The sequence below is a fragment of the Candoia aspera genome, chromosome 1 (assembly GCF_035149785.1).
Source record: "Candoia aspera isolate rCanAsp1 chromosome 1, rCanAsp1.hap2, whole genome shotgun sequence".
Lineage (NCBI taxonomy): Eukaryota > Metazoa > Chordata > Lepidosauria > Squamata > Boidae > Candoia > Candoia aspera.
The window spans coordinates 83,665,727-83,690,137 of NC_086153.1; the positions used below are offsets into that span (position 1 = coordinate 83,665,727).

The following is a 24,411-nucleotide window of genomic DNA, read 5'->3' on the forward strand; positions in this document are numbered from 1 at the left end:
AGTCACACAGGTCACTTTAGGACCACTTTTTTTTCTCCCTGATGCAGACAGAGTACCATTGGAACAAAGTTACAGTTGCAGAGCTGTTTTAAACAAAGGCTGCCACACTGCTTTCCTTGTAGTGTAGAACTGAGCAAAATTCTACTAATCATACTAATGGACTTCTGCCAACACAGCAGAACTTTCTCCTTTTCATCCCACACCCTGACAGGAGTCTCTCTGCAGCAGGTTTTAAAGGCACATAGGGAGTTTCTGGGAGCTGGAACGATTTCCCCCGTTTCTTCAGCAGAAACATTTTCCATCCCATGGGATATTCCTTCAGTACTGAATTGCTCAAAAGCTACCTGCAATTCATCTGTCTTCTTAGGATATCTGAACTATACAAGTTTTTAACACTTCTCTCGTTCAAGGGATTGAGACAAACTACTTCAATCACTCAGAGGTGCCTAATTAAATTTCAGGTGCCTTATTAGATAAGTAGAAAAGAAATCTGCAAGCTGAAATGACCTTCCCCCCCTTTTCCCCTCCCCAATTGCTAGCCTTTGGCTCAGTGTAAGAAAAGTCCTTGTTTTTCATCATGACAAACAATTGGCTAGTTATTTAATGGCTAGTTGTAGGTGCCTACTGTTGGAGAAGGCAGCTGTAGCTCACCCAGAAACATTGCAGGCGTTTCCATTTATATAACTTTTCTGCCAAGGCTGTCCCATTTGAAAGTGTTTAAATGGGAAAATTTTGTTCCTCTCCTTTTTATACTGTGTAGTCACCTGCTGATCGGTCTCAGAAAATCCATGCTGGTGATGAAGTGATTCAGGTGAATCGGCAGACAGTGGTAAGTAGAGGATGCATCCTGGTCCTGTTTTTTTTAAATTTTTTTGTTTTAGCCAAGCAGCACAAATTGTTCAAAAGACAAAATTTAGCCTGATTTACCAATTATTATTTTGGTTGTATTCCTTTATTTTTATACTGGACTGTTACTTATACCTTAATGCATTTAGTAGCAAAATCACCTGTTGAAGAGGGATGAAATGCCACAAACCTTTTTGGTTAAAGAGAAACACAGGTTTGATTCTTAGCAAACGTTTAAAGGCACTTCAGAGGAATAGTATTCACCTTGAATGTTGACTGCTGAGAGCATTCATGGATTATTGGGTGTTTTGTGAGTCTATCCAAGTGAAATGTGTAAGGTCATTATGCATGGAATATTGTAAATGTTCAAAAGTTCAGCTTCTGGCATCGTTGAGATTATTACAATTATGAATAGTGGATAGTGAATTTTATACATAAATACATATCTGTTTAAGAGGATTAGCGTTATGTGATGGGAAATATTTCCACTGCAAAGAAAGGATTCTTATTCCATCTCTTTACAGTTTCTCTCTGCCTTGTCCTATTTTGTGCTTCTGCCAGTTGCAGGCTAGAGATGTTGTCTGCCAGCCTACAAAATTTTGAGCAGCACAGACACTGGACATTATATCCCTGGCCAGTTAAGCAGGATTGTGCCTTGCCATTTTAAGCATGGAGTAATAGAGGACTTTGGAGGAACAGGAATTTGGGTGGCAATTTCCATTTTGAAATTGCATTCCAGGTCTCATTACCCTCGTCATCCCCATCATTTTCTGTTCCTCCTTTGCCCTAGGATAGGAGGAATTGTTCCCTGTTTATTATTTGCCTTTCCCAACCTTGTTACCATCTAGCTTTTGGGCTGTAGTTCTCAAAGAGGCTTATAAAATATTTTAAAAGCAACAGTAAACATAATCTTTGCAAAAAAAATGGAGGAGATACAACTAGTGGTTAAAAAGACTATTAAAATCCACTTTTTCTTGTAAGAGCTAGTTTTTTGCTTCTGGAAATGTCCAAATGTCTTGAGAGTTTACAGAGCTTCTTAACAGTGGCCTGTTAAGAGGAAAAGACGTAATATTTTCAGGAAAGCTGGAGAGTGTTTATTGGTGTAACACCTTTCCTCTTCCCCAGGAACTAATCATATCTACCTACTTGGGGAGACTGAATATTACTATTCCACAATGGTTCTTCCTCTAACGCCATTCAACGTTTGACATCCAAGGGATTCACTGGGACAATATAGCTAAGACTAGTGACATCCTGTTTGTCCATGACTGTTCCATCTCAAAGGATAAGACTGTATCCATTGAAACCTTGCACTTACACTGTTGAAAGCATGCCAAGAGAAACCATAGCAATGGGAAACATTTTGACTTTCTTCTGATGTATTGATGATACCCTTTTAAATCCATTTTTTAAATTGGATTTAATTAATAAATGTATATGTTGTCTATTTAAAAGGTGGGATGGCAGTTGAAGAATCTTGTAAGGAAGCTCCGTGAGAATCCTTCTGGAGTTACTCTTCTAGTGAAGAAACGCCATACCGGTTCTTTTAACTTTACACCCGCACCACTTAAAAATCTGAGGTGGAAACCACCACTTGTACAGGTAACATGCAGTTATACCGTTTTTCTTTCCCTTTTACATATACCCTTTTTCATTTATTTCTTTATTGAATGCATATGTTTTGCCTCCATAATTGGACATGTTTGACGGATTTTTTTAATTGTAGTTTGCTATTATGCAAACTACCTTGAGTTGTAAGAAGTTAGGGTGGCATAGAAATGTTGACATAAATAAATAGTTCTCATACTGAAAAAATACATACTCTTTTTCTCACATTACCTTATTCCAAGCTACAAAAAAGTGATCCATTTAAACATGCAAAATAAGCACTTGGTACAGTCCTCCTTGGATTGTCCCCCTTCAAACTGCAGATGGTTGGAGCTGTTTAATATCTGATCATCTCTACTTTAAAAACTAAAACAAAACAAAATGACAGCTTCTCAGAACATGAAAAATTAGGGTATCAGAAACTAAGATTTTAGATTAGCTTTGTTTCTTATATATATTACAGTTTCCTGTATGCAATTTTTTTGGTTTGGGTTTTTGATCTTTTGATCACTGGCATTTAACCCAGTGATCTCTCATCTACAGTACATACATCCATGCAGGAAGGACTGGCCAGTATAAGACATTTTCTGAATAGTTTATATCTCTCTTCCCCTATTTCCTTTGGTACTGCTTCTTAAAAATGCTTTGACTTTGATCTCAGAAAATAAAGAAAAGAAAAAAAGGAGTCAATTCTATTCATAGGATACTTAAAGATGTACACTTATTTGGTTGTTATAGATTGTAATGGGATGTGGAAATGAAGCAGTCTCTGAGGCTGAAACGTTTCAGAGTGTCATTCGTTCATAACAGAACTTTTCAATTGAGCTAAGAAGAAGATTTATTACACACATTTAGCAAGTCACGGTATGAAAACACAATATAGTAATTACAAATCAATCCAGTCAAATTAGCTCAGAACCCAGTAAACAGATATTAATTCTAAGATAGCCAATGCAAAAATGGTGCATTAAAACAATTTCCTGGGGTAAGATAAAGCATTTATTTAATGTGGTTGCCCATCTCAAACAAGTGAGTCTGGGTGGCTAATAACAATTTAAAAAGCAGCAAGAAAACCAACAAAACATAAAAAAATAGACAATCAGCAGTTGAGATAAAAGCAGTAACAAATCCAACCATCAATACAAATACAATACACATATTTCAGTAAGACTAATTCACAGGCTCCAACGGACACTCTGACCCACAAACCTGGGAACACAGCCATGTCTTCAGGGCCTTGCAAAAGGCCAACAGGGTTGGGGCCAATCTGATATACATCCATACTAATTTAAAACAGATGTTAACCTAGAACTGTCAGCTAAGTAAGAGTAGGGTAGAAGAGCCCAGCCTTAACCTAACTGACTAATCAAATAAAAAAGGTTTTTAGATGCCTTCTGAAAGCCCTCACATATCTACAGAGACAGAGGAAGGAAAGGAACAGATTACAGAGTTGTGAGGCCAGGTCCCTAAAGACCTAGAACTTGAAAACTTTGACCCTGGAATGAGGAACTGAAAGAAAGCCCTCTCAAAGGAATATAAAGAACAAATCGCATTGTAGGAAGAAATAAGAGCAGACAGATCCAGAGAGCTTATGGTCAAAGGGCCCCAAACACAAACTTTAAACTTTAAACTAGGCTCTGGCTCAAATAGGGAGCCAGTGAAGGGGCCTGCAATGTACTGAGATATGATATTAGAAAGTCTGTAAGTTTGTGTGTGTGTATAAATAAATAATATGAAAACTAATTTAATAATTGATAGATCATAAAGACTTGATTTTATTAAAATAGTTTTGCAACCAGAATTTTAAAAAATATTTGGAGAGTATTTGTGAAATCTCCTTTTACATATAGTAATCTCATTTTACTGCATGAAACCAATAAAGGAGCGGGGAGGAATAATGTTTTCCTTTACTCCCTGGAAACTCTTGATTGGGACAGATATCTAAAAGGCTATTTGAAGCTGAATTATTTATACTCCTTTGGAAAGATGGTAACAGTAAATACTTGCTGGGTAGGAAAGTTGTGACAAAATATTACATTTGTCAGAGAGAGTAGATTAATCTTTATAGCCTGTCTGAATTATGCTGTTCCCCCTTGAAAGTGCCACCAGTTGCTGGCATCAGCAAAATTGGGGGCATTGTGAAACCTGGGAGGGAAAGAGGATGTGGAAGATACGGGGATTAAAATCTTTTAAAAGAGTTTCTTTGGGTGCTGAGCAGATAATGGCAAGTGAGGGAAGAATTTGATACCTCTAAGGAAGAGTCTACTGAGGAAAGCAGTGTCTTAAATGGATTCAGATACAGTAGTTAGCTTTCTTCTACAATATTAATTCACGCTATAGCTAGAATGAAATCTATGATCTTCTCAAGTTATTTAGGATTTGTGCCACATGGAGAGGAAAGGCTTAGAATCCAACTGAGCCACCTTATGAGACTAGTCACTAGAATGATGATGTTTGGGGAGAGAACACATTGGGGAAATGGCTTCCGTGCTGATGAACAATCTTAAACCACCCACAAATAGCATCAGTCCCTAGCAGGGTAGAAATAGAACTTCTGGCTGATGTTTCATTCTCTAGGGTTATTTGCCTAAACATTTTCTTTAGCAATTCTGTGTAAAATAGCAGATCATAGAAATGCTTCTGAAGCTCTGTTTGGTTTAAAGGCTTTGGCCAAACCTAATTCCAATATGACAGAACACAAAAAACATGAGGAACCTCTATGTGGGCATGTATTTATTTTTAAAATATTGTACATGTCCTTATTTTCAACAATCCTAGGTAGTTAGCATATGATAAAATTCCGAAGATAGGATACATTGTCCTAAAATAAGGTATTTAAAGAAATCATCACTCCCAGTTTCCAGTGGATCAGATGTAAGTAGGTAATGGAGAATAATGTGACCATACAGTAGAGGAACTGGCCTGACTGCATACTGTATTTCTAAAGTTACTTAAGAACTGTTCTGTCTTCTCATTGTAGACCAGCCTACACCCAGCTACAGCTCAGTCATCAGAAAGCACCAAGGAGACATCACTGAAGAAAGAGAAACCAGCCATTCTGGATCTTTACATACCTCCACCGCCAGCTATTCCCTATGCACCTCGGTACGCCAGCAGCTACATATTACTTAAAAGAGCCACTCATTATTCTGAACTTCCCTGGGCTGTTTGCATTCACTCTCTAAATGAATTAGTCTGATGTAATCAGGATTTACTTTGTGCTAGATATATATTTGAGCTCTTAAATGTATGACAAGGTTGTTGTCTGTTGGCTGAAAAGTCTTTGTCAGTAGAATTATAGCACAGTTTTGTGCTACAAACAGAAAGTCCTAGAAAACTTTTAGTGGTTAGGGCTAGTGCTTGGCAAAAACAGGAACCCTTAAATTCTGCCCATTATGTATTCCTGCTTCCTTCTCCATTGTCCTTTTTGGTTCTTAAAAAAAATAAGTTCATATCTAGCCAGTAGATTGGGTTCTTGTTTATTCCTCTCTTCTAAATGGCTGTGCCTCTGAAGCTTTTGAATCCAAGTTGGTGTGCTGAAATAACTTTAAGCAGCTGAAATGACTTCAGTTGTCTCATCAAGACTCAAAGAACTTGAGCATCTGCAGTGGCCTGATTGTGATAGGTTAGTGGAGGTACCATTTATTTATATTCAAATAAAAAAGCAGCTGTCTGTGCATCTCCTCACTTGTAAATGTTCCAAGTAGTTCTCATTTAGAGCTACCCTTGGTTTTTCTGTTCAGAGTGAAGAAAATGCAGGAGGGCATCCTTGGGGCATGACAGAAAGCCAAGATGGTGGGCATGACTGCAGAATAGAAGACCCCACTTCTATTCTGGGGTGGAGCTTTGATCACAGTTGTGCCTGCCATCTTGATTTACTAACTCTCTCCCTCCCTGTCTCCCAGATGCCTCTGAGATGCAGAATGCTATATCCTAGAAGTGTGAATTAGTAGCCAAAATAGCCATGCCAAAGTCACTGTCAAAGCGCAGAGGGATAATTTTCTCCTGAATTAGGAAATGATACATAGCTTCTTGTTGTGTAATTTATTGGCAAATGGTGAGTCAGTTCTCTTGCATGAGATACTGAATTGCTGCCAATCATAGGGAGGAACAATTGAATTGCAGAATACTTAGGCCAGTCTTCTGATCACAGAGATTTATTCAGCCGCCTGTCTTGAGTACTATGTGATGATATCTTGATGTATCTTTAAACGTGCTGTTGCTTGTACCATAAAAGCTGGGCGCTTTATAAACAGAAAAGAAGAAAATGTAATTCTGGGGCTGCACGCTTTTTCTGCTTTTTCTGCAACTTACAGAATTGCAGCATATATATAAACTCACTGTTGCTTTTTCTCCCCCCCCCCTTTGTTCACGTTTTTCAGTGTCTGTCAGGTAGCAACTGAATAGGATTAGAATTGTTCAGGGTTCAGTGTTGCAGGCCCTTTGTTTACGTTGCTAATTGAATCTAATATCTTTTCAGGGACGAAAAGGGGAACTTTGTTTATGGAGGAGGCAATAAACCGAAGCAGCCTCTCCCTGGTTCCAAAGGTGCAGAATCTCCCAATTCTTTCCTGGATCAGGAATGTAGAAGGCGAAGGTTTACTCTGATAGATTCTGACCCATTGCCTGCCTATCCCAGAGAAGCAAATATTCCACTAGCAAAGATGAGGGAGAAAACACCATCTTATGGTGAGAAAACTCTGAACCTATGTTTTTTTTCTTCTTCCAAGAGTTAACCCCCCCCCCTTTTTTTTTCCAGTTTGGAAGACTAAAACACAGAATTCAGTGAAATTTTAGGCATGAAACCGCTTAGAGGCATTTGTCGAAGTAAAAACCTATTGAGCCCTCCTTTTTAAAAAATGATCTGCATTAAAAAAAACAACAATCGGAACCATTTGGCAAAGATTAGCTATCTAGAGTCTGTAAGTGATGGAAATATTTTTTATGAAAAGTACTTAAAATAAAAGGTTTTTAAAAGAGAGGCTCTGGAATGTATCTGCAGTTTGTAACTTAATTTCCTGATGTAGGAACAATTCCCATTGAACCCATTAGGCTGTTTCTGACCTATTAGGCCTTCAAAGTCTAGTGCTCCTGAAGCTTAACCCAAGAGTTAGTTCTGTTCTCTTTATACCCTCTGCCAAAGAGACAGAGGTAGAGGATCAGTTAAGGTGATCCATCCCAGGTGCCTGGATCCTTTAGTACTTGAGGGATGGCAGTGCCACATAACTCAAGGAACATGGAGACAGAGATGAGCTTGTCCCTAACTAGCCTTTCTCTGTGCACTGGGGTGGTTTACCAAGGAGTTGTGGGACATGAAACAACTTCGGAGATGCATAACAGTGATGATGGCAGAAGATGAAGAATGAATATGATTGAAAACAGGTTCAGGCCCATGGTTGGGCCTACTGTGGTGATAAGAGTGGCGAAAGAGTCGTACTTCTCCACACTTACTGCATGCACAGAAACTCATCCGGTGGCTCTGCTTAAGGTTATCCGCACCCTTTTGGGCAAGAACAGACAGGAGGACTCTCCTGCAGGCTGCTCTGACATATTAGCTAAATTTTTTCTGTATGTATAAAATCATTCATTTCACTCTGAGCTAGACCCTGTTTTGGCAAATTCTAATGAGATGCATGAGAATTTTCCAATCTGGAAATTATTTCAAACTGTGGTGCCTGAGGGAATGGGTAGATATAATGGTTTTTAATGTATTTTTATTATATTGTTATTTGCTATAAACTAACTGGCGTCTTGGAGGGTAGCATACAATTTGGTGTCATAAATGAAAAAATGAATATCAGCTCATCTGCAGTTACTGATGACTAGTAAATCAATATCTGTTAATTTGGTTAATTAAAATAAACTTCCATTTACTGAAGTAGTCTACCTTTAGATATTAGGAAGTAGGGATGCCTTGCTTGTGAGAATCCAGTGGGCTCTCGACAGGAGCTGCTGGCCTTAGATGGGCTTGTATAAAGTTGTCTTCTCATGATACTGCCGTTACACCAATCACATAGAAGAGAGTTTATGTAGCTCAGGGTTGAAGTGTGGGGTTCTTGTATCACCAGGGTGAGAATTCTGCCTCTCACCCTGATCGTGTTACCTAGCCTAGTAATTAAATATCTGTATGAAAACAAGCTCAGAAAGCACCAAGAATCTACAGATCACATAACTTAATAACTCAGCATCACAGTAACACTATCTGTACTATCATTTTTGTGTGGTCTTTAGGAAAGCCTCGCCCACTGTCTATGCCTGCTGATGGAAATTGGTTGGGAGCTGTAGAATCTTTCTCTAAGCCCCGAGCAATGGGGAGAAAAGGTAAGGAAGCTTGTTGGAGCGCAGTTGCTTTTCCCAATGAGGATGTCTGTTCATGGTCCACTTTGCAGTTAGATGCTGGATTTCCATCTGTGCATTTGCAAAGCAGAGATGGACATGCTTCGTATTTATTTAATCAGATAGCCTCCCTGGGGTCAGCAAACTAATTGCTGTTTTGGCAAACGTCAAAGCAACATTTTAATCTTAGTTTATATTAGGTTAATCTAATAGAGGTGTTTTCGATGATACTTTCCCTCTATTCTAGACATTACTGTAATGTCCTCTTACTATACTGAGAGTAAGGGTGCACAATCCTGGCTGCCTATGGCTCCCCAAAGCCCTGGGTGCGTGCACGAGACACCTCTGGAAGTGCTTACCAAATTGTAATTTTTAATGTGATAGTGTGAGGAAATTATGAAATACTTGATTGGAGAGTAACCACATCAAAACCTATATTTAATTTTAATGAAATGTAAATGAAATCAGGATAAAGTTTGATGTCACCCATATTGTGGCCCTTAGCCCAGCAGAAATTGTGCACTTCTGCACAAATGCTTGTTTTAATGTCTCATTTGAGATGAATACTGAGCTGGGACACCACATTGTTGCTGAAATCCTGTTTAAAATGCTTACAGCTAGCATATCTTAAGTACTACGCCAAAATACTGAAACAGCCGATTCCCAAAGGTTTTCAGAAGTATGTAAGGGTGCAGCTTGCATTGTGGCATCACTGCGTGCATGTGGATTTTGAAACAATCTCCGTTTGCTTGGACACCTATGTTTCCGAAGCTCGTTTAGGAGGAAAAGACATGGAGGTAGCAGTGGTGGGAACTGAGAGTTCCAAAAGAAGAGTGAGGGTTTAAACATTCTCCTTGTAAGTTTTGTGTTTCAACTTGCCCCTTCCCAAATTTGTTTTCTTTCCTAGAAGAAACAACAATGGGATTTTAAGAATGCACGTATTTATGTATAGGTTATTAATCCCTAGAGTAGAAACCATTCCCATTGACTTAAATTTGGACTGTTGCTGGTCATGATTAAGATTCAGGTTGTAGTAGGTTTGGAAAGAGAATGACAATGTTAAAAAAAAAAAAATCTGTGAAGGCCAGTTCAGATTATATTCTTCCTGCACAAACAACAGAGAGAATTATTTTTGCCGTGTCTGCTGGAGAGAAGCATAATGTTAAAAGCTGCTTTATTGCACATCACACCTTAGTCTTTGCAGACTTTTTGAATTTTTATAAGGCTTTTCTGCTTCTTTTTCCAGCTGAAAATGTCCTCTGCCGATACTTCAGCAATGAAAGAATCCCACCCATTATTGAAGAAAGCTCCCCTTTGCAGCATCAGTTTTCCAGGCCAGCGGTGGAAAAGCAGTTAGTAAAGGGTGCCGACTACATCAGGGGAAGCAGATGTTTTGTTAATGTGGATCTCCACAATAGCGCAACCATCCCTTTCCAGGAGGAAGGTGCTAAAAGGCCACCAGTGACCACATCCACCAAATCTTCCTCCACAGAATCCTCTTTGCTGGTTAGCTGGATCACAAGGTTGAGGTTATTGACTCATTGAATAGATTGGATGGCAGGGGACTGAATGTTTCACTAAGTGCCTCCTTTTATTCTCCAGTCAGAGGGATCTCTCTTACCAACAGTTATTTAGTGACTGTGTTTATTTTCTCCCTCCCTCAGAGAATCTTTCTTTTTCCTGATGTTGCTGTCTCAGATTCACTGGATCTGGGGGAGGGGTGGGGGGGCTTAATGGAAAGGCAGTGGAGATCTCAAGATGTTGCTTTTTAAAACCTGCCTATGAAGGGGAACATGGTCCTCCAGAGAAAGCAGTCCAGCTGGAGGGCTTCAGGAGTCACTGCTGATGTGAAATCGGTGGGTTCTAGGCAGAAGTAATCTCTGCCTTGACCTAAGGTCAGGTGGCCTTTCGTTTGCTCAGATGCTGTGCAGCTACTGGATGTGTGGGCTTTATAGCACTGAGGGGAAAACCTCCAAGCTACAATTCTGACCAAGGAAGAAGAAAAGAGAAGATGCCATTTCTGCTTTTAAACTATGTGGGGACTGCAAGTGACTGCAGACAACTGAGCTCTGAGGAAACAGAAAGCTTTCTTCGGTGGTTCTGATTCACCACAAATATCCCTATTTGGGGTATAATCCTGGTTATTAAAACCTCAGTGCCATTTAGTTATCTTTCCCTTAACTGCTGCAGTCTTGATCTCCTTGACATAGATTGGCACAACATGCCATGGATGTGCATTTCTAGTGCTGATGGTAAAAACAAAAGGAATATATCTTTCTTCTGGGGAAAAAAAAATATGACTGAATAGCTGTTAACCAAAGTGTTGTTAAAAACAAACCCTGCAGACTTCTGGAGCATCTATGGTGGTTCAAGGTTGAACTTGTTTGATATTGTTTGTGTTATAATGATTGACTTCTGATAAATGACAATGCTGTTAAAACAGTTTGCTGTTTTAAAACACTGGTAGAAAAATGTGTCTGTCCCAATTATTTGCATAGCATTGGGTTGGAGTGGGGGTCATTTATGGAAGGAAGTATTTGCAAAACTACTAAGAATGTGTTGTTGTTTTTCTAATGTAGAAAAGAGTATTGTTACGGTTTCACAAAGAGCATTTAGTTTTAAAATAATTTAAACATGAAATTGTCCTGTATTTTTTCTCTTAAAGTTTATTTATTTGGATTTAGAGGCTGCCCAGTGTTTCCTCCTTCAGTGATGATTACTAATGAGCAAGAATCTATTGTTGCCTTATCTCACTAACAGCCAAATAACTCATTTAGATGATTTCAGGATAGCTGTGCAGGTGTTGTTGTTGTTAGATTTGTTACGGCCATCCACTCCAAAAGACTCTGTATACTAACTACAATGAAAAAGAAATTGGCGGATTTTACATTGCTTTCAAATATTGGATTGACCTCCACAGGTTTTACTGAGCAGTTCATAACAAATTTATCAACTAAAACGTCTAGTTTTGAAACTTACACAGCTTTTTTTTTAGTTTGGAAAACAGACCTTACATTACGTGTGAAGCCAAATTGATTTAGATTCTTTCTAACCATTAAAAGTTGCAGATGGGCTTGAAGGCAAGAGCCAAAAATGAGACCACAATATTTCCTTCACACCCAGCCTGATACTGGTATCAGTTCAGTAAACTTTAGTAATGCTGGAGTCATCAAGCCTTATTTTGTTTGCTTTCCCATTATATCAAAAATGTTTAGTTCTTCTTTTATATAGGGAAGGACACCTCCCCCACACACCTCTTCCCAAGAAGTTCAAGTGTAACTGAAGTTCAGAACTGTCTATGCAGATTTGGATAAGTCTACCACAGAGAATCCTAGCAAAAGTTAAGCAGTTCAAATATAATGACAGAGGAAGATGTTTCTATGACTAACAAGTTATCTTGGAGTTTCAACAAGTTGGACAAGGGGCATAACATGCTTTTGATATATCTGTTTAATCAAGCTAATAATTTATCTGCAAGTTGAGGCAGAAACCCCTGCTCTGCAAAAGAAGAAATCTGGTTTCTTAAAACCTTTCCCAGCTTAGCTAGCAGGGAATTGAAGGTAAGTGTTGAAAACTGTAAGAGGGAAAAAATGACTGTGCTACTGAGCTGTGAGTCAAAAAGTCCTGGGTTCAAATGTTGACTGACTCATAAATGAATGTGAAGTCTTGACTGAACTGTTCCTGTTTAGCCTTTGCCTTCCATCTGCAAGAGTGGGGTAATGCTTGGCATGCTTACCTTGAATTCCGATTGCCATTTTTAATTTGCAAGCTGGCCATAGAGGCATGAGAGTCTGATCCCGATTTTGCTATTCTTAGATGAAAAGCTTTGAAAAGCATTCAAAAGTCTTTCTGAGGGGAGGCCTGGAGAATTATCAGGGAGATGTTTGCATCACTCAAGCAATGCTTTTCCTTTGACAGGGCACTAGAGTACAGGTTCAGAGCAGCATAAAACACAAGTCTACTTTTCACTGTTCCCTCTTTGGGACCATTGATTTATTGTATTTATAGTAATGGGTTGTAATTAATAGGTCAATAATTAAGGGAATTGGGTATGTTTTGCTTCCATAAGGGAAGACCAAGAGGAGAGAAAATGGCAGCCTTTAGATGTCTAAAAGGCTGTCATAAAGAGGAGGGAATGATTGTTTGGTTGCCCCAAAGGGCAAGATCAGAACCAATGGGATAGAGTCAGGGTAGATATTAGGAGGAATTTCCTGGTGGTAAGAGTTGTCAACCAGTAGAGTAGCTTGCCTCATGAAATGGTATGTTCTCTCTCACTGGAGGTCTTCAAACAGTCTGGAGAGCCATCTATTGGAATTGCTCTAGAAAAACATTAAGTTGGACTCAATTAGGGGTTTAAAACTTTTTCAGGCCTCCTAGTTTTGTTTTTAGCAATTTTTTGAAATCCCTGATGAAGATCCAAAGTCCATTAATCTTTCATGGAACTCCATCTTCTCATAGAACCACAGTTGGAAAATTCTTGGACTAGATAACTTCTTGAGATAATTTCAGTACTATGTTTCTGTGAGTTCAGTGCCTGTAATAGTTCTGTCCTCTGTGGTACATTTCAAGGATCTCTAACAGAAAGCTTTAGAAATGGGTACCACCTCTATAGAAGGCAATAGGCAAGCAAATTTCAGTTGTATTTCTTTTACTTTTGAAAGTACAGAAAGCAGAACAATCATCTGCACTGGCAGACTGTGTCTGATTTCTTTGCATCAATGAAAAGAAGAAAATGTATCAACTCACAATTATCCATTGCAAAGAATATTTGTACCTGGAAAGTGACTAGATATGAGTTCTTTCAGATCTAAGCTATAGCATAGTTTTTCACATTTTATGAATGCAGCAAATGTACCAGCAAAATTCATGGTTTTGCTGCCTGAGTTGGTTCATAATCATGCATGTAGTAAAGTTCAAATGCTTATGGCCCTAAGCATCTATGTACTTGCTTGTGCACACTAGTAAGGGAGCAGTTTCTCAGTGCTAGAGTTCCACAGCGGGAAGTAGGGCAAATCATATGAGTGAAGAGGGGCTTATCACGGTGAGGCTTTCCCAGTTGGTCAGAATTTGCCTGCCCAGCGGGATGCCGATTTGGTGGGAATGAGCCATAAAAGTAGCCTTTCTGTATGTGGTTGCAGTAATTTGCCAACAGTATAGAGTAGCAGCTTCTATTGTGCTGATTCTATGCTTACAGAGAAGCCAGTTTTCTCAGCAAGATAACTTAATTCTGTGGTAAACGGAAGGCACATAATTTCTGCAGCTCTAATACAAGATTAGAAAACTAAGGTTTGCCAGCCTCCTTTATAATTAACTGCATAATTCCTGCCTGGGATACAGTAGCTGAGCCTAATTTCACAGGTCTTTCTGGATTCATTTAGAATTCAAAATCATTCTATACTTTTGTAAGTGTGTAAAATAAACCAGCAAGCAAGTAATTTTAGTTTAATTTTGCTGAAGTGAGTGATGAGTAACAAACATACCCTGCCATGAAGTCTGCGTCTAAAGGTAAGCGACTACTTCAGGATCGGCAAAATAATGTTCAAATAGATATCAACAGTTTTAAGTGGGGGGTGTTTGCATTTTTGTGCAGTATTGAAACCAGCAATGCTTATAATCCTTGTTATCCTAAACTTTGTATTTCTCACACCTAATTTAATGGAATTCATCATAGTATAAGCAGGCTTGCTCCACCCTGCAGTCCCCAGGGACCCTAAAATCTGCTCCCAGGGAAGGCTGCCCAAGGAGAGGAAATTTCTCACCCCTTCCAGAACCTTAGAATAGCCATGAAAACCATTTCCCTCCAATTCATTGTTCATCATAAAATTGTCATTAGTTAGAACTCTTGTTTCAATTCAACCCATTGCAGGGGTGCGTTTTCACAACTACAAGAACCGAAGCAGGTACAAAAATAAGGTACTGAGTGCAGAATTTAAATTCCTGGCAATCTCCACTTATAATATGGATAGCGGGCTTCTAGCTCTCATGCCTGATCCTGATAAAATGTAGATGAAGGTTTGTTGAATTCTGAAAAAATCCTAAATTATGTTTCCACTCAAAAGGCATGGAGCTCTAATGACCTTGCTCCTGCTTTGCCTGAAGTACATTATGCCAATGAAGCAACATATATATTATAAGTAAAGTATCATATATGTGGGATGAAGCAAATTTCCTAACTGCTTAATTTGTACGTGTGAAGTTCAGAATGCGCATATTACGGAGACAAGCTTTATGGCACAAGTCTGTCCTTATCCTCAAGGTGAAACTCTAAATAGAATAAATTATATATTTTTGCACTGACTGAAAAGCTGCAGCAAAGATGCTTTTAGTAGCAAAAATGGATGCTGGAAAAGTTCCACTGAAGTGCCCCACAAAACAAAAATTACAGCAATTCTTGGTTGATAGAACTTGGATGAGGGTTCCTAAACTAGGATGACTTTTTCCTGCCGTCGCTTTCTTAGTCTGCAAGATGGTTACACAAACGAGTTTTTCCATTAAACCTGATTAGTTGGAACCTTAATGAGCTGGTTTTCGTGAAAAATTCCAAAGGGAAGACATTAAATGATAATTTAATTGCATAATCATCCCTTATTATTCCTTCTCCTGGGGAGATTATTTTCATGCCAAACTTTTGAGGAGTAAATCATCAAAAGCAATCACTGTTTTAAATTTGGTTTGCTTCCTTTTTTCTCTGCCAAGCAAAAGGTAATAGATGGAGATGAACATTTCTCCATCTTTTTAAACAATGTCTTGCTTTGGAATACAAGTCTGAATTCGCCTTGTTAATTGACTCTTTGTATCAGGCTCCTATAAATATATAAAACACCTTAGTTTATCTTATTCCAAACTAACTTGGAAATAACATACATTACTATAAACAGGTCAGTTTTAAATATTAAAACATAAGTTCAAAGTTTAAAAAACTTTATTAAATGTGCATGTATTTACAGCCTTTGAGTTAATTACCTAGGAACATGCAAATATAAACTAGCAAGTCCGTTATTAAAATGTTGCCAGCCAGGTAAATTTGTTGGGATCTGGCTTAATGAGAAGAAAGGAATTATTAAACTATGCATATAAAGTGGAAGATGCATTGACTTTTAATGAATATAGAGAAGCTCATGACAGAAGAAAGATGTAAAAGCCAGCAACAGTGATTTATATAAGCATCTTCAGAATCATGGAAATGAATTAATATTCTGTTTCTTTGAAGGAAGGCTTTAAGGCTATATTCTGTACAATTTCAGATAGAGGAAAAAAACCGTCTGGATTTTCTACCAAATGAGGAAATGGTAGAAATAGAAAGCTTTCCTATTGGAAGGTAAACACTTTATTCCATTGGGTTTATGTTTTTTAAAAAAATTCCTACATACCAACTTGTACAATGAAGATGTCCAGAAGAGACACAACATGTCCTGCTAAGTGGTGACAAAAGCCAGCATTGGGGCTACACTTTGAACCTTTTTAAAAAAAACAAGTTTCATAGAATCAAAGGGTTGGAAGGGACCTTGGAGGTCTTCCAGTCCAGAGACCTGCCCAGTGCAAGAATTCTCATATCATCTCAGACAAATGGCTGTCCAATCTTTTCTTGAAAATCTCCAGTGATGGAGCATCCACAACTTCAGGAGACAGGCTGCTCCATTGCTTAATAGCTCTCACAGTCAGAAAATTCCTCTTACTTCATGTTTGGGTCTCCCTCTGTAAAGCTTCCACCAGCTAGTTCTAATCTTACCCTTGAGTGCTATGTGGAATAAATCCATGCCCTCTGCTCTGTGACATCCCTTCATATATTGGAAGACTGCTGTCATGTCACCCTTTAGCTTCCTCTTATTTAGCCTAAACATTTCAAGTTCCTTTAACCCCTCTTCATAGGATTTAGCTTCCAAGCCCCTCACCATCTTCATCCATTTTCTCTGCATTCTTTCCCGTTCTTCAGCATCCTCCTTATATTGTGGCAACAGAACTGGACACAGTATTCCAGGTGTGGTCTGACCAATGCAGCGTAGAGCAATATTATCACTTCCCATGTTCTTTACATTATTTCTCTGTCATTGCAGCCCAAAATTGCATTGGCTCTTTTGGCAGCTGTAGCAAACTGATTGCTTCCACTTAAACTATGGTTTACCAGGGCACCCAGATTTTTCTTGCAAGTATTACTGTTGACCCATGTACCACCTACTGTACCTTGTACCTGGGCATCTGTTTTTTCCTGCCTAAGTGTAGAATCTTACATTCCTCACCACTGAACAACACTTTGTTGGATAGGGCCAATGTACAAAGTCTCTCAAGATCATGTTGAACTTCGAGCCTGTCTTCTGAGGTGTTAGCAACACACCCTGCAATGTTCTGAGCACCCCTTCTCTAAGTCATTTATGAAGACATTGAAGAGTGCTGGGCCCAGGATGGAATCCTAAGTTATCCCACTGCATACTTTCCACCATGTGGCCATAGACCCATTAAGGACCATGCATTACCTACAGTCGTTCAGACAACTGCAATTCATCTGGTAGTAGGGCCATCCATCCCACATTGTTCCAGTTTATCAAGTAGGTGGCTATGGTCTATTTTATCAGGTGCCTTACTGAAGTCTAAGTACGCTACACTTACAGCGCAGTGTACACCTTGGTCCACTAATCCATGCTGACTCCCATAATACTGTTATGGCTGTTCATTTCTAAGTGTTTCAGACCACTACGATTTTCCCAAGTATTAATATCACACTAATTGGTTTATAGTTTCCTAGGTCCACATTTTTGCCTATTTAAAAAAATACTGGAACAATATTGGCTCTTCTCCAATCTTCTGACACTTGCCCTGTGCTCTAAGTTTTTACAAAGATTTCAGTCAGTGGCTCTGAGACAACATCCACCAGTTCCTTTAGCGCCCTGGGGTGTAATCCATCCAGTACAGGAGATTTGAGTTCATTCAAAGCAGCTATGTGTTCTCTCGCCAATTTCTTACCTATTTTGATCTGCATTTCTCTTCTGCCCCCAACGGTGCAGCCTCTGACAGGATGGATGGCTTTTCCTTCTGTGAAAGGACATGTGCAAGGTAGGAATTAAGCAATTCAGTCTTTGCCCTGTTGTCTATCACCACCTTGCAATCTTCTCCAGTTAGTGGGCTAGCCATTTCCTTGACATTTCTCTTCTGCTGCACAAATCCAAAGAACCCTTTTCTGTTGTTTTTGGCATTCATTACAAACCTCAGCTCATGCTGAGCTGAGCCTTCCTAACCCCACTTTTGGAGAATTGGGCTAGTTCCTGATATCCTGCTTTTGTTATATGCCTCTCTTTCCATTTATTAAACTTGTCCTTTTTGCTTTTTAGTTTATTAGAGAGATTTTCATGCAACCATGCTGGTCTCATCAGGTGCCCCCATCTTCCCCAGGCTTTAGTTGTTTTTCAGAATTGCCCAGTTCTCCTGAACTTTTTTTCTCCTTCAGGATTTTTGTTCATGGAATCTTTCTTATTTTTTCCCCTTAGTTTGTTGAAGTCAGCTCTCTTGAAATCTAACATACTGAACTGGCTATCTGCAGTTTTCCATGCCAGCAATATAGTGAATTCTAGGATCACATGCTCACTCTCCCAAGATTCCTACCACTTCCACTTCTTCAACCACTTCTTCCCTCTTAGTAAGTATTAAATCCAATTTGGCTGATCCTCTAGTTCCCTCCTCCACCTTCTGGACAATGAAGGTGAGCATGTCAAGGCACTGTTGGATCTCCTGTTTGCTTCAAAGTTTGTTCCCCAGTTTAAAGTAAACAATCAAAGCAGACTTCTTATTTTAAACTATAAGAGCTTATTCACATTTTTCCTAACCTACGTACATCTAATTTAGAAAAAAAACATCTTAATTCTACATCGCTAAATAATATTAACACTTTTAGTTATGAAGCTGCAGAGTAAATTTATCTTTTTCCTATTATTATTATTATTATTATTATTATTATTATTTACACAGTGTGAAATCACAACTGCCAGTTCTTTAGCTGGTGTTGGCCTTCATTCACATCAAGTTCTTCCCAAGAACCTAGGATGTTGTAATGCATCAGTGCAGTATATGCATGGATCCAAACAGTGTGGCCTTCTGTAATTGACAGATGGAAATTTTGTCAACGTGCAGATTTTCTAAGTGCTGTCCAAGGTTTTTTGGTATGGCACCCAGTGTGCCGATAACTACTGGGACCACCACAGTTGGTTTATGCCATAATCTTTCAACTTCGATTTTCAGATCTTGATACTTCGTGATCTTCTCCAATTCTTTTGTCTTCTATTCTACTATCCCTTGTATTGCCACATCAATTATCTACACTTTCTTCTTTTCAACCACAGTTAAATCTGGTGTATTATGCACCAAGACTTTATCAGTTCATAATCGGAAATCCTACAATATTTTAACCTGCTCATTTTGGCTACTTTTTCAACTATATGTTCCCACCAATGGTTTCATTACTGGCACATGATCATTTTTACAGATGTTCCAGTGTATCATTTTGGTGACTGCATTATGTCATTGTTTATAATTGGTTTGTGCGATCTTCTTGCACGAGCTGAGTATATGATCTACTGTTTCTTTTGCTTCTTTGCACAATCTGCACTTTGAATCATTTGATGATTTTTCAATTCTGGCCTTGATTGCATTAGTTCAAATAGCTTGCTCTTGAGCAGCCACAATGAAGCCTTCACTTTCTTTTTTTAATGTTCCAGTTGTACGCCATTGCCAGGTTTTATCTTTATCCACTTTTCCCTCAATCTTTTGTAGAAATTGACCATGTAATGTTTTTCCTTGCCAGCATTCCGTTCATGTTTTTATTACATTATTTCGATATTCATGTTTTATTTCCTGTACATTCAGTAAGTTCCAATTTTTAACTTGCATCAGTGCTTGTTCTTGGCTGTCTTTTACATAATCAGCCAATGCATGCTGTTCTTTGACAGTCTGATCTGAAGTAAATCTCTGCCTCCATTTCTTTGGGACAGGTATAATCTATCAATATCACTATGGGGATGTAATGCATAGTGAATAGTCATGAGTTTTCTTGTTTTTCAGTCCAAACTGCTTGTATCCAGTTAATAATTCCAGCAGTGTATCGTATAACAGGTATGGCCCAGGTATTGATGGCTTTGATGGTGTTTCCACCATTCAATTTTGTCTTTAGCAATTGTCTCACTCTTTGGATGTATTCTTTACTAATCACATTTTTAACTTGTCCGTGCTTGATGTTGTCCCACTGTAAAATGCCCAGATACTTGTAGGCTTCATCCTGATGGCTCCTGATGGTTTGGCCATTTGGCATTTCAATTTTATTACTGTTCATGATTTTCCCCTGATTTATTGCTACTGTAGCACATTTCTCTAGGCCAAATTCCATTGCTATATCTGTGCTAAAAATTCTTACATATTTGTCAATGACTGGGTTTCAATTTCTGATTTTCTATAAAACTTCAGATCATCCATATAAAGCAAATGTGAGATTTTATAGCATTTTTGCTGTTTGATGGCCAAGATCTATTGTTATTGTTATTTGTCTTTGAGTCAGTGTTGACTCTTGGAGACTGCCTGGACTAGCAGGGCCGCAACTGGGGGGGGGGGGCGCAACCGGGGCATGTGCCCTGGGTGCCGTGCTGGGGGTGTGTGCCAACATGAGTGCTGGGGGGGCGCCAAAATGGGCGTGGAATCCATGTTTGCCCTGGGTGACATAGACCCTAGTTGCGGCCCTGTGGACTAGTCCCTGCAGTTGGCAAGATTTGATATTGCCATTGCCTTCTTCCGACTCTTGAGAGAGAACCCAAGGTCACCCAGATGGGTTTGTGCCTAAGGTGGGACTAGAACTCCAATCTCCTGGTTTTAGCCTGATACCTTAACCACTACACCAAACTAACTCTCTTATTAATTTAATATATTGATTTATTATGATTATGTACCATTAAGTCAGTGATGATTTTTAGTAAATACATAGACCATCTCCAGGATGACCTGTCCCTAGACATAGCTCTTCAGGTCTTCCAGTGGTGTATCCATCACCATTATAATGAAGTCCACCCATCCAGTCCTCTTTCCTTCTACTTATCCCAGCATTATATTCCTCTCATTTCCATGAACTTTGCATTTCAGAATATGACATTGTATATTTTCTGCTGTAGTAAGTGTATTGAATAATTTCCCAGAATGCCTGCTCTTTTTCTACAGCTGATAGCCACACATGTCAGACATATACTAGTTTCCAAAATCACTTCTTGTAGGATAATGTGGGAGACTGGAATTACGTTCTGAAATCCTTAGCAACATCTCAGAGGCTTATGGAGTTTAGGCAATACCTTCATATGTAGAGCTTAACACTTGGGAGTGCTGAACAGCTTCTTCCCAGCACAATTGTCCACAGTAAAGAGCTGCCTTTGGTGATGTCACCAGCAACACTTATGTAGGAAGGACTGCTCACAGCTTTTTCCATGGTATCATGTGAATGGATTTATTCAGTTCCATCTCTGCACCTTTTTCAAAATGCAAATTGGAATACAAAGACTTCTCTAAAGATTAAAACAAAGTTTACAAGGCACAGGCCTGTGAGATTAAATGATAAAGTTTAGATTATTTTTTGCTCTGCCGCTGTTGTTCTTTGAGTTGTGGTTATACATCAGCATGAAACCAGGCCTTGAAAACGAAGTTAGGAAATATTCCCCTCCAGATGATACACTCCAGTTCCCACCTGAATGTCCGCACATTACCCAGCTCCACTCTGTAATTAAATATACATGCCATAATACATCACACTGGATATACTACAGCCTAGGAAGAGAGGTCAAAAGTCAGAAAAGCATCACTGTACCGCTGAGCTTCTTATCCAGGCCTGAACATCCACAGTGCCCTGGTGGGCACTGGTGTGAAATCAAGTTAGGTCCAGCTGTTCTTAATTCAGTTCTTTCTGCTTTTTGCCATATTCACACTGCAAGCCATGTCAGAGATAACATTTTGGAAGAAAGAAACAGGTGATAGAAAATCTACTATGGCTAAATATAAATGAAATATTTTTATCCTTCCTCAATGTAGCCTTTAACTTATAGCACAACATGGTGTTCTGCTTCCTTATTCAGCTCAAGCAGTGATTAAAATATTTATATGGAAAATAGTCGGGAGGTGTTTGCTTGGAGCAATTAACAGTCAGTCAATAAATTAGTCACCTGTTCTCCAAGGAGCCCCATTTGTGTTTGCTTGTGTAGTCTGGCACTTTATTTCAGTCATGTGATGGCTATAATGCAAGCAGGTGAAACGAAGTCCTAATATTTAGTGTAATGCCACTCGGCAGCCACCTAGGTTGCTGTATCGGCCTTAAAAATAGAACGCTGTTGTCTTCAGAATGAGACTGAGAATTCAGCCCTTGACTTTGAAAGGAATAACAAACACCCATTCTTTCATGTTTAGATAGGAAGAGAGAGAAAGAAACATTTGGCAGCTCTACCATAGTGCCTACTTTAGAAAGAGATGGGAACACTAGGGACTTTTCAGTGAATTCAGTGGCACAAATTGTCTTTGTGTAATGATTTGTTTTCTTCTGGCTATTTATTGAACAAGAGACACCTCTTTGGGCCCTGATCACTTCAAGCTCTGGCTTCACTCACCATCATTCCACTATGTTCTTCATCTGCTTTTCCCTGAAGCTTTCTCACCCCATCTAGGGTTAGATGATTATACACTTTTCACCAGTTTGTTTAACCTCATCCCTGATATTTGTTCTTTCCTTTCTTGTTGCTTCTTGGCCTTACTTTCACCCTAACCCGTTTTTGAAAGATTGGGATGGAGTCCAACCGTGTACCCTCTCACTTGCATAGACTGTTATGCCTAACAAGGAAAAGGAGCCCAAGTAACTTGCTGTAACTGGGGGGAAATGCAAGATTAAGCCATGGTTAGCTGCCCCTGTTTCCCCATTCCCAGAACAGCTATGGATGCTTGGCTCTGATGTGGCTTGCTTGATATGAAAGGAATTAGAATTCCATAGCTAAAGGTAGAATGTGACATGCTGCTATTTCTACAACTTTCAGCAAGAGAAATTAGAGAGGAATGCATGTTTGTATCTTTGTATGGTATCCACAGTTATTGATGCAAGAAAAAGAAAAGAAAATCACTAATTTCCCACACGATAAACATTCAGCATAACAATAGTCACTGTGTAAAATGTTGTGGTATATTCAGACCTTGGCCTAGGCAAACAATATTTTCCAAAATGGTTAGCAGGATATTTTGATACAAGGCCATGTTCATAGGAAATGCACAAAATGTGGCTTTTACAATGTGTGCTGTGGATTACCTGATGGTTCACAAAGCTTTGTGGAGCAGAGTAACAAGGTCACAGATCATCCATGTGAGAGGTCCCTTCAAGGTTGAGGGCTGTGCTACACATACCAGGATTTGTTTAACTTGGCAAGAGATTATAATGACTTATTAAAGGCTGTTTCTCTTTTCATCAGTGTTGTATTGAACTGCTGGAGTTTTGGTGGGGGGTGATAAAGGATTTCTGGCTGCAAATGTTAAGTTGACTTGCAGCAAAATTGATCCTCCTGATAGAATAGCAGCTCGAGGAGAATTTAAACATCAGTAAAATGCACTCATACATAAAATGTATGGCTCCTATTTCTGGAAAATGCCATTGTAAATTCATAACTTAATAAGTTATATTAACTTTTAACAACTTAACTGTTGCTTATAACAGCCTCCCAACATTGTATCCTCCAGATATATTGGAACTGCAGTGCCCCAATTTTAGTCCTGGCAAATGCACACAGCTCCTACCGTATGAAGCCTTTCTGAACCCAGGGTAGGCAACAAGAAATGGTGCATACCTGAAGGATCACCAATTATACGGTGGAATGGATTCTGGACAATCATTGGTGCAACTTCCAAGCCAGCTCAGTGATCTAACCTTTTTGCCAATAAAATGAAATACTACTATTTCAGCACATTGAGAAGAAGGTTCATTAGCAGCAAATTAAAGAAGGCAAAGAAGTTATGTCAGTCACTCTTGCTTTCATATACATTTGATTCTCTCTCATCTATCTACACACATACATAAATACACATACACATATACAAACACATATACATACATATGCACATAGACATATACATTTCATAATCCTGCTATATTTGTCATGTCACTGGAGACTGCTGTCTTGTCTCCTGGTGAGGAGCAACTGTCTTGAGCACTTGTGGGCAATCTCAAGTCCTCTCCTTGTCCAAAGAGAATTACAAAGAGCTGATCTCGCTGGCTTTTCATTCCACCACAGTCTTCATTTTGCCATTTCTTCCCCAGAAGTCCTCCACAAGTTTTTGTATTTTGTTCTTAGTAAGCAAGACAGTGTTTGCATCTAAGCCTTGGTTCTGCAGCTGTTTTCCTAACTGTGAGATCAGGTGCATAGTCTTAACTTGGCCTAAGGGCATACTCGGAGAACAGCATTTTGTTAACCATTTACAAGAAAATATTATCTCTTCCTGCTAAATAAAACAGTTGAAGCGTGTGCAATTTACATACATCTGAGAAACAATGTAATAACAAGAGATCTAGGTGGAAAGACTTATATATCTAAAAAAATGAAAACAAGCCTCAGAATGAATAATTTTATTGCCTGGACA

The 24,411-nt window shown here is 39.0% G+C and overlaps 1 protein-coding gene across 1 annotated transcript in view; it reads left to right on the forward strand.

Moving 5' to 3' along the window:
- Positions 1–11,430, forward strand: part of CNKSR3 (CNKSR family member 3) — a 69,208-nt gene extending 57,778 nt beyond the window's left edge. The window contains exons 8-13 of the mRNA XM_063308351.1: positions 761–829; positions 2,302–2,448; positions 5,435–5,559; positions 6,935–7,143; positions 8,686–8,775; positions 10,037–11,430. Coding sequence (XP_063164421.1) covers positions 761–829; positions 2,302–2,448; positions 5,435–5,559; positions 6,935–7,143; positions 8,686–8,775; positions 10,037–10,335 — 939 coding nt within the window. The 3' untranslated portion in view covers positions 10,336–11,430. The remainder of the gene's footprint in view (positions 1–760; positions 830–2,301; positions 2,449–5,434; positions 5,560–6,934; positions 7,144–8,685; positions 8,776–10,036) is intronic.
- Positions 11,431–24,411: the final 12,981 nt, after the last annotated feature.